Here is a 10,083-nt window from a genome sequence, read left to right as displayed (position 1 = left end):
CTGTACAAATAATCTATAATAAAAAAAATGGCGTTGGGCCTATTTGGGTAGGAAATAGATCCTCTAATCTGTGAAAAAACATGATATGGTCATATGGGAAGATCATAATCATACAAAGATAAATCAACAGTTATAATTTCGTAACTACCTATTTTATCATTTTTTTCTCTCTTCCTTTTTTACCATTAATCTACCTTTGTATGGTTATGATTCTTCAGATTACATGATCACTTGAATTTTCACGATCCAGATCCATTTGGGTCATAGCCCAGTCATGTAAGGAAATATTAATATTGGCGCGGCTTCAGTTACATGTCCCTGTCCCTGAAGAGAAGACGGTTCCATTTGTTTCTAGAATATATACGCCAACCGTCTTCTCCTTCTACCGGACATTATTTACAATTATCACAGGGACAACGCTTTCTGATCGTCGATTTGATTGAATTCCTGACACTCTTGATTGTTGATCGTTGATTTATGTTCTGAATCTGATCGTGAATAATAAGATGTCGGCGTACGACGGCGTTGTGGTTGGGAAATTGAAGCTGAAGGGGGAAACCATTGGATGTGAAAGATGGTGGGATTAAGAAGAAGAAGAAAATGAAGAAACACCATAATAAAAGTTACCATCACTTGTCTGAGGCCAATTCAGGTGAACATAATACTCCTTTTTTTTTCTTTTTTTTGAGATGATATGCTTAATTAAGAATAATATGCTTAATAACAAGTATAATATGCTTAATTATACTTGTAATTATACTCGTTATTACATTTTGCACACATTCCATTCTTTTTGATCATATTACTGTAGAAACCTAGGGTTTATGACAGTTGAAAACTATGCAGTAGCGTGGCTGTTGATTGTTCTGACTTCTATATAAACTTTCAAAGTTAGGCATGCATGAGATTCCTGCCAAGCTTGTTTTGGGTTTTCTTTAGGAGTGTTCTGGTTAAATTTTGTATGCAAAACGTGTGAGTGGATTCATCATCTTAAATGTTGCAATTGAATAGTGATATGTACTTTGGAAGGATTTATCTGATTCCAATGAGAAGCTCAATAATTGTGGTTTTTTTTTTTTTTTGTCGTCATACTGATTTGATGATTCAAATCTTATGATGTAACAAAAACTTTAGCAGAGATGGTTTGCTCTAAGCATGTCAAACTGTTCATCATGTTCATCTGCAGCAGCTCACCTTGCTCTCTTTTTACAATTTCTGTTGTTAATGGTATTTTCTTCACTTTGGAGATGTTAGGTGGAAACATGTTGTCAACGGACCACCAAGAAGATAGCATAATGAGGCTGACAAGTACGATGGCAGAGGAAACGGTGAATCATATTTTGACATTCTAAATATCTTACAATAAGATCTACGTCCTAAACTATTTCCCATCAGTACAATACATATATTACATTCCTAACTACTTAAAGTTACAGATTCATACAATACATAAGTCTCATTTAGTCTAGTTTATATGTTAAGTTTCCACATTTTCTAAATAAAATATAGCTACTACTCCTTGATTTCCCATTACTATATAGAATTCTAAGCGGTTATCGTAGAGGTAAATAGTAATTGTTCATCCCTCACCAGTTAAGCATAAGCTAGGGATGATGTTTCTCTAGAAAGCTTAGCATAAACATCATGCCTAGTTTATGCTTAACTGGTGAAGGATGAGCAATTACTATTTACCTCTATCATCGCTCAGAATTCTATATAGTAATGGAAAATTAAGGAGTAGTAGCTATATTTTAGTTAGATAGTGTGGAAACTTATATATATAGATTAGACTAAATGAGACTCATGTAGTGTATAAATTTTTAACTGTTAAGTAGTTAGGAAACACCAGCTGAGAGGCGATCTCTCCTGCAGACACAGAAACTTGAGCTTAAAAGGCTAGCAAAGATGGCGAGCAGGTCTTATCGAGATAGGATTCAGGAATTCAATCAATATATGGCCAATCTTAGTGAGCATTATTATGATATTCCGAAAGTGGGGCCTGGCTAACCCAAGCACTCTGCCCTACTTATTTTGATTCTATTTGGTGATGTATTGTAATGTTACACTGGCACAACCTTTATTTGAAAAATCTGATTGGTTTTTGAGAATGCGAAAATACATGGATTTGGAATAATGACTTCAAAATAAAGGTTGTCAATTTGCTTCCTTAACCCTTCTCACAAAATTTTTGGTTCGGCCATTCTGGCTGACTATTCTTAAAGGAAAGAAGTTGATTTCTTATTACATTACGACTGTCATTTATTCTATATTAAACAAATTTAAAGGAGAAAAAAAAAATTGTTTATGGTTATAAAAAGAGGTTTTAAAAATTCTGTTTGGAAAATTAGGGCCATTTAAACTCTGTAAGCCGTGACTGGTTCACACATTTTAACTGATTCGTGACCATTTTAATTTTGCAATTTTGATTTGTGATTATTTTTTGTAAGTTAAGTACTTTTGGTTATTATTAATGTTAATCCATTAAGTGTTAATTTCTACTTAAGTCAGTGTTAAGTAACATGTTAGTATTTAACAGGTAATAGATCTATGATAACATAAGAAACTAAAAATATTATTTTAAAAAGGGGACTGTTATATTTATTATTATTTTAGGTTTATTATCGTTATTATCTGATTAATTATCGTTGGATTAATTAAAAATCAATAACACTTATTTTTATTTTATTTTTTAACCGTTAATTTTAAATTAATTTAATGTGTTAATCAAACAGTAAGGGTAATAAAAATGATCATAAGAGATTGTAAGAAAAGAAAAAAATTAATATAACTTTTCTCTATTTATAAAATCTAAAATCATATTTATGCTAAGAATTAAGATTTTAACTACTATGCATGGTTCATTGGAATTTTATTGTACAATGGCAATTGCTTACATCTAGATTAATTTCGTAGCAGACAAGACATGTACGAGAATATTAGGTGATCTAAAAAAATAATAAAAATGCAAAAAGAGAAATTATCATGCTATTTATTAAGACAGTTCCACTAAAATTGTGAGAAAGAAAGAGAATAGTTTGGGGGAGTGAGTGAGGTGTCAAGAACACCGGAGTTTGCTGAACTCTCTTCAATTCTGTTGGCAGTCCTGAGACTGAGACATGCGTATCAGATATCACTTTCCAATGAATCTACACTCTGCTTTTTCATTCTTTCCAAATCTCTACTCATACACACTGCATTGCTTTTTTCAAAACCAATATATCATTCTATATTCAAGTCTGAATATTTTATTTATTTATCTTTCTGGGATCTTGGGGCCTTTCTTCATTGGATCACAGGCATTGCCACTACCCCTCTTAAGTAATTGGAATATTTAGATGTGTATTTTAACGCCTAGTGTTTATCTTTCTAGTCTTGTTGTTTATTCATGTTCTCGGAGGAGGCATTGTATAAGATCCAAGTCATGTTTATTAATTTATTGTTGATAAGAATAAATTATGTTAACATGTTCCTTAAGTTTTTATTCATGCACGAATCACTTATGTCTTATGTTTTGTTCTTTCCCATGTACAATGACAGTGAGACAGCATTGAATATAAACAAGTTCATACATGTCTGTCTTGGGAAGCTGCTTAAATGAAGAGAGTAAAGCTTGCACGGCCACAAGGCATTAGAAATCTTCTGATGATGGTAGTGCCAAGAAAGCAATTACTAAAGAGGCCTACTTGGATCATTGTATTGGTTTCTGTGGTGTTCCTTATTATGATTGCTTCATATGTTTATCGACCAACAAGCCCGGCAAGATGCTATTTCTTTTCCTCTCGAGGTTGTCACGCATATGATTTGCATCCAAGTGATGATTTTTCCAGGGAACTAACTGATGAAGAAATTGAATCTCGGGTTGTTATTAAGGAGTTGCTCAAGTTTCATGATGTTCAAACAAAGACCCCCAAAGTTGCATTTTTGTTTATGACTCCAGGTTCACTGCCTTTCGAGAGACTCTGGCACATGTTCTTTCAAGTATGGTATTACCTATTCTATAAACTTTCTTTTTTTATGTTCTTTTACTAGTATGAATGCTATCTTTTATTTTTTATTTTTTATTTTATTTTTTCAAGTTTATAGTATACGTTGTGTTTATGGGGTTCTTCACAGTAATATTTATGCAGATATAGCTGCTGATATGCTATGGTTTAAGTCATTGTCATCCTTTCTCAGTAAGAGTATTAGATTTGTTACTTTAGAAATGAGAGATAAGTGAGCTACAAAAGGGTGGAATTGGAGTAGTAAAGGATTGTTTCATGTTATAACTGTTATTTTCTTAGTTATGAATATGTGTAAGAAAACGAGTGCCTTATACAGATAAGAGGATATGTTAGTGGACAAGACTGATGGATGGAATCTGATTATATTTCCAATCATCCTTTGGCGGAGATTTTCTTAATTTTCAAGGAAAAAGGATACTATGAACTATGAAGGAATGAACAATGGCTGTGAAAGAATAGTGGGGGGAAATATGCGGTAGATCATATTGAACCATTTATTAGATAACCATTTGGAAAAGTAAACTCCATTTTACTATCAAGGAGTAAGAATTTGTCACTATTGTACTTCTGTCCAAGGGGATGTGGAGTCAGAGGTTGCTCATTCAGCCATATGCTCATGATGCTATGTGAAATTCTCAGTTCATGCATATTAAACATCTAGTGAATTTTATACATGAAAGGAGAAGTAGTAGAAGAGGTCTAAAAGATTGTGACATAATTATGGACTAAAAATCTTTTTTAATTTGATCAGTTTTCTAACGCTTATATTGGGTGAAGACTTTTCCATCAAGGAGGGTTGGTAATTTAAGTTAACACTACAGTTCCTACTGAAAAGGCAGTGTTTATTTACTCTCTTGAAGCATTTGATGTATCTGGTTTGAAGAGTGAGGAAGGATGAGAATAGATGTATTGTGATTTTGTTTGATTAAAAGATAAGTGCATATTTCATATATTTGATGAATATACCGTTCATGTTGTATTATAAAGGAAATTGATTGCAATTAACTGCTCTTTTTGCAGTCATATTCCACATCTTTTAAAATGTTTGACAACTCATGTGTTGTTAAACTCATTAAATAATGTGACAATACATAATTAGATTATAGTGTAAGTAAAACTTTATAATAAAATTTCTGTTTACCACCCGCTCTGTCATCATAGAGAAAGTCTGTAGGTATTTAATATCAAATGATAAAATCTGTTTGCAAGAATACTTTTTTTGCAAGTGGATGACAAATTATGCATGGAACTTATATACAATGACTACTTATTAAGTACATTTACTTTGAGAAGATGTTTAAGAGCCATATTTATGTAACAGAAATTTAGTTCCCTTTTATTTGATCTTTACTTATAACAAAACAAAATGCAGGGGCACGAGGGCAAATTCTCTATTTATGTACATGCATCGAGGGAAAAACCAGTGCATGTTAGCCGTTATTTTGTTGGTCGAGACATTCACAGTGAACCGGTATGGGGCATAAGGCTATTTTCAAATGACATTTTATATTTGTAACCCATGGTGTTATATGTATTAAATTTACTCTCAGAGAACTTTCATAGGTTAACACTGAATAGCTCACAGTTTTTTGAAATTGTGTATTTAGATTCATATTGCATGAATTTATTGCTTCTGAAAGCAGTTTAAAGAAGGATAACTGCACATTATCCTTAAGCAAGAGGGTGTTGTAAAATGCCCTCAATTAATAAGAAAAGAATTAGATGTTGTAAAAGCATAATGGCTATCATTTATTAAAATTCATATCTTTTTTTTTTTTTATCTTGTAGAAATTATAGGGATCTAGGTAGAGAAAGAGGCAAAGAGAGACAAAAGAGAATATGGATTATATTCTCCATGGGATACAAAAGACAAAGCATTATCCCCAATTTATATTACTATTGGACTCTTCATCAAATGAGAAAAAAAATTAGGAAATATAATTAAATATGAAAACTACTCTTAAGAGATCATTCAATATAATTTAAGATACTCTAAAATACAATAATGACATTTTTCTACATATTCTAACACATTAATGCATCATTTTTCTTCAATTCTTATAATTTTTCTCAAATGTAGGATTACATATTACTTAGCATCCATTCATTTTGCAAACGGTATGCCATTTTTCTTAATATAATATTAACTGATCTGAAATATTCTTACAGGTGAGTTGGGGAAATTTTTCTATGGTTGAGGCAGAAAAGAGACTTTTGGCAAACGCACTTATAGACCCTGATAACCAACATTTTGTCTTGCTGTCTGAAAGGTCAATTTTGTTTTATGGTTTTTCTTTTTATGTAAAGTCATGCTTGGCTTGTGGATTTCATCTAGTCAATAACATCTTCAAATTTTGTTTCAGTTGTATTCCTGTGCGCCACTTTGATTTTGTGTACAACTACTTATTGTTTACAAATGTCAGCTTCATTGAATGGTAAGACATTATACTACAAAAACTACTAATTAGTTGAGGAAATTTTAGAAACTTTTTCCTTTCATTAAACTTTCCTTGCTGCAGATTTGTTAGATGGAAATTAACTAATTTCTCTGTTTTCCCCCCCTTCACTCAAAAAAATAAAAATAAAGCTACTTTGATCCTGGTCCTCATGGAAACGGCAGGTATATAAAGTATATGTTACCTGAAGTAGAAGAGAAGGATTTCCGAAAGGGTTCACAGGTACAGTATAATTTCCTAAAAAGGAAATTTCAGTCTAAGTTTCTCATATTTCAACCAGGCAAAAGTTTTTTTTATTCAGGGTTAACTTTAATAACAATATTCTTTCTTTTGCTCATTCCTCTCCCCTCTAAAATGCAGAATCATTCATTACAGTCAAGATTTGGTTCAAAAATTGGTTTATGTAATAACAATGAAGACATTTAGGAAATCAATGGAAACTTTTTTGGCATGCGGCTGATTTGTGTCATGTTTGTACTGCAGTGGTTCTCAATGAAGCGGCAGCATGCTATTATAGTTATGGCAGACAGTCTCTATTACACAAAATTCAAGCATCACTGCAATGTACTGTGTTACTTATAATTATTTGCTTGATGCCTTTGTTAATTAATGGATTGTACTTTGTTCCTTTCTGTATTCTTCTTATCACCTCTCTTAAGAATGTTAAGAGTTTATAAATGTATGCATTAGTTAATGAAATATGAGGTGTAGGTGATTTCTGGACAAATCTAATCCACTATTTATATTCAAATTCTTTGTCCTCTTTCTTAGAAACTACATTTTTATTCACTAAAAAGAAAAAACAGCAGGACATAACAAGTTTGTAACCAACCCACACATGAGGAAGTTTGCTGGAAATTTATAAAGATTCAATTTGACAAAGATTTCTTGGACTTAATTCTCAGTTGTCAGTAGCATGCATATATCTCTTATCTAGACTCCAGGTTCTTTTGTCATTCTGTTTGTTCAATTTTCTAGCTTTGGTTTTTTACTTTTGCATAATAGTTGATATTTTATCCTCTTAGTCAGTTCTGTACTTGCTGCATCCTGCATCAGTTTTTTAACAAATTTCTGAAAGTAAATGAGAATTTCCTGATAACATGAGTTGAATCTTGTTTGCTGACCAAGTTACAAGAGCATCACTCAATAATATTTTTCCTTCTTTCCTTCTTATCACAGACATAATATGTTTACTGTGTTTGCTGTTAACTCTATTCTTTTAGAAGTTATTGGGAAGAATGGAATCTGTAAAGAAAGCTTCACTAACAAACATCATGCTGTTCATGTTTTAAACTTCTACAGCCAAGAATGGAGGGAGGACGCAACTGCTACTCCGATGAGCATTACTTACCAACCTTTTTTAACGTCAGTGCATCAATCTGACTTCTTCTAGGTGCAAATGATATCGGTCTTTTTCGTTGCTAACTCATTTGGTGTATGTTTAGATGATTGATCCAGGTGGAATTTCAAATTGGTCGGTAACATATGTTGATTGGTCTGAAGGAAAATGGCATCCTAGATCATTCAGTGCTCAGGATATAACTTATGAACTTCTGAAAACCTTAACAGTATGTGACATAAACTTCACTTTCTCTTCCTTCAGTTAGACTATTTTTTAGCAGAAAAGATGTTTCTGTGTTCTTCATGTTTAATCATCAAAGGAACTAGGATGTTCAATGAACTATAAAAGCAATTAGTGACTTGTTCCTTTATGTAGTTTTTTCTTTTGGCATAAATTCAATCCACCCTTGCTGATCACCTAGAAGGGCTATCATATACATTCTTTATCAGATTTCTTTTTTCCCAAGAAAATTATTTTTACATCTAACGCTAACAATTTGTTTGGATGTTCAGTTGTTCACTACAGAAAATATTACACCATGAACCTTAATAGATTGGAAGAGTTACAAAAACAAGAGAGTAAACAAAATGAAAACACAAAATTCACTTACTTTGTGACATTCCTTGTTTAATAATGGGGCAAAATCATCTTACACACGTATAAGAATAATAAGTCTCATATCAAATCTTAATCATTGATTTTCATGCATCTAACTGTTGAGATTTATTAGGTCTCACTCATTAATTAATTTTTAATTTTCAATAAATCTCAACTGTTAGATACACGGAAATCAACGGTTAAGATTTATTATTCTTACACTGGTGTAAGTTGATCCTATCCCTTTAATAATTTCACTTTATTCCCTGTTTTTAACCTTATTACTTCTTAATGTTCAATGAGAGCATTTTTCTACAATTTTAGTTAGTGACATAATTTCATTCACTGCAGTCCATTGATGAAAGTCCACGTATTACAAGTGATGCACAGGTATAAATGGTTCAAACTTCAAAGGGTCCTCCATATTGTGACATTATATCTGTTTCTATTGAAGGAATGAATTATTATTGGTTTTTCACTTTTCAATTCGCAGAGAACAGTGTTGATTACACCTTGCATGTGGAATGGTTCAAAACGACCTTGTTATTTATTTGCCAGGAAGTTTTACCCTGAAACCTTGGATAAATTGATGCTACTTTTCTCTAATTCTACTTCATTTTAAAATATCTCATGTTCATTATCATTCTTTGGAAATCAACAATCCAGAGGCACACCTTCGCTCTTGCACATAACATTTGGTTTTGCGAAGTGCCACAATCCGGAGGCAACTAGATAAAATTCTATAGGAAAAAGACACACGAGCTGATTCTATGGGGCTTGACAAAACTGCTGAGCTTGTCTTGAAGGATATAATTTGCAGTTACTATGTTACCTTTTTTATGATTGTTTATTTTTTATACCATTATAGATTTTCCTCATAGATGAGAATTTTTGGTGTCCTTGATATATAGGCAGGGAAAATGCATTAAATATTACTTGGTGAATTGTTTGTTACTGATGGATCTTTACAATAATTTACAGAAGAAAATTGAATTGATGAGTCAGTATTTTGTTAAAATTATTTGGACAGTGCTAGGAACAGACCGAATGTTTCTGCAGTGTTTAAGTTTTTTTTTTTTTTTTTTGACTAATTTAATGACAGTGGTTAATGGTTCTAATTCTAAGTATGGAGGGGTGAATTTGGATTTGGATTTGGTTAATGTTTGATTTCATGTTATCAAAGAGAAAAGAGAAAGACACAAAAACAAGTTTAATAAGCTCTATACAAACAATGGTGGATTCTATTGTAATCATTTTTTTTAACTTTTAAAAAACATTATTTATGATCTAACTTTTTCTAATTTTTTTTATAGAAACTATATATTTTTTTTTAGTTTCTGAGAGAAGCACTAAAATATTTTTTTTGATATTTTTGAATTTATCTAATCATTACAAAAAAAATTACGCATGGTTTTTTTAAAAAAAAAAATTAAACAAGCACAAACAATTGGACCCTTTGTTTCTTTTTTTTTCTCAGAACATGAGAAGGAACCTGAGAGAATCTAAATTTATTGTAAGACACTTACCAAAAAAAATAAAAAATTATTGTAAGACAATCATTAAATAATCAACTTAATATATTATTTCGATAAAGTAACAAAGAATATACATTTAATAATAATAATAATAGTCTTTTAGCTATGCATTATCACTTTGACAATAATTATCATATATTTATATTTTT

The 10,083-nt window shown here is 31.5% G+C and overlaps 1 protein-coding gene and 1 pseudogene across 1 annotated transcript; both read left to right on the top strand.

Annotated features, from left to right (window-relative positions):
• The first annotated feature begins 330 nt into the window (after window positions 1–330).
• On the top strand, window positions 331–2,166 carry LOC133291923 (uncharacterized; annotated as a pseudogene).
• On the top strand, window positions 2,135–9,305 carry LOC133291869 (glycosyltransferase BC10-like). Its single transcript, XM_061490197.1, has 11 exons — window positions 2,135–2,150; window positions 3,538–3,978; window positions 5,377–5,475; window positions 6,174–6,274; window positions 6,368–6,439; window positions 6,592–6,682; window positions 6,944–7,024; window positions 7,763–7,825; window positions 7,906–8,028; window positions 8,751–8,789; window positions 8,893–9,305. The coding sequence occupies exons 2-11, from the start codon at window positions 3,595–3,597 to the stop codon at window positions 9,019–9,021; spliced, it is 1,182 nt and encodes a 393-aa protein (XP_061346181.1). The 5' UTR covers window positions 2,135–2,150; window positions 3,538–3,594; the 3' UTR covers window positions 9,022–9,305.
• Window positions 9,306–10,083: the final 778 nt, after the last annotated feature.

This window comes from Gastrolobium bilobum, unplaced genomic scaffold (genome assembly GCF_033153095.1).
Source record: "Gastrolobium bilobum isolate Gb01-03AN ecotype WA unplaced genomic scaffold, APGP_CSIRO_Gbil_v1 utg8480, whole genome shotgun sequence".
In the NCBI taxonomy this organism is placed as follows: Eukaryota; Viridiplantae; Streptophyta; class Magnoliopsida; order Fabales; family Fabaceae; genus Gastrolobium; species Gastrolobium bilobum.
Note: the sequence above shows the minus strand (reverse complement) of the source record. Positions and strands in the feature narration are given on the sequence as shown.

What these genes read in the sequence shown, in the direction of transcription:
- LOC133291869 (XM_061490197.1), top strand. Translation starts at nt 3,595, where the DNA reads ATGAAGAGAGTAAAGCTTGCACGGCCACAAGGCATTAGAAATCTTCTG. An exon ending in TCTGGCACATGTTCTTTCAA is followed by an intron (nt 3,979 to 5,376) that starts GTATGGTATTAC and finishes AACAAAATGCAG; the next exon opens with GGGCACGAGGGCAAATTCTC. An exon ending in TTTGTCTTGCTGTCTGAAAG is followed by an intron (nt 6,275 to 6,367) that starts GTCAATTTTGTT and finishes ATTTTGTTTCAG; the next exon opens with TTGTATTCCTGTGCGCCACT.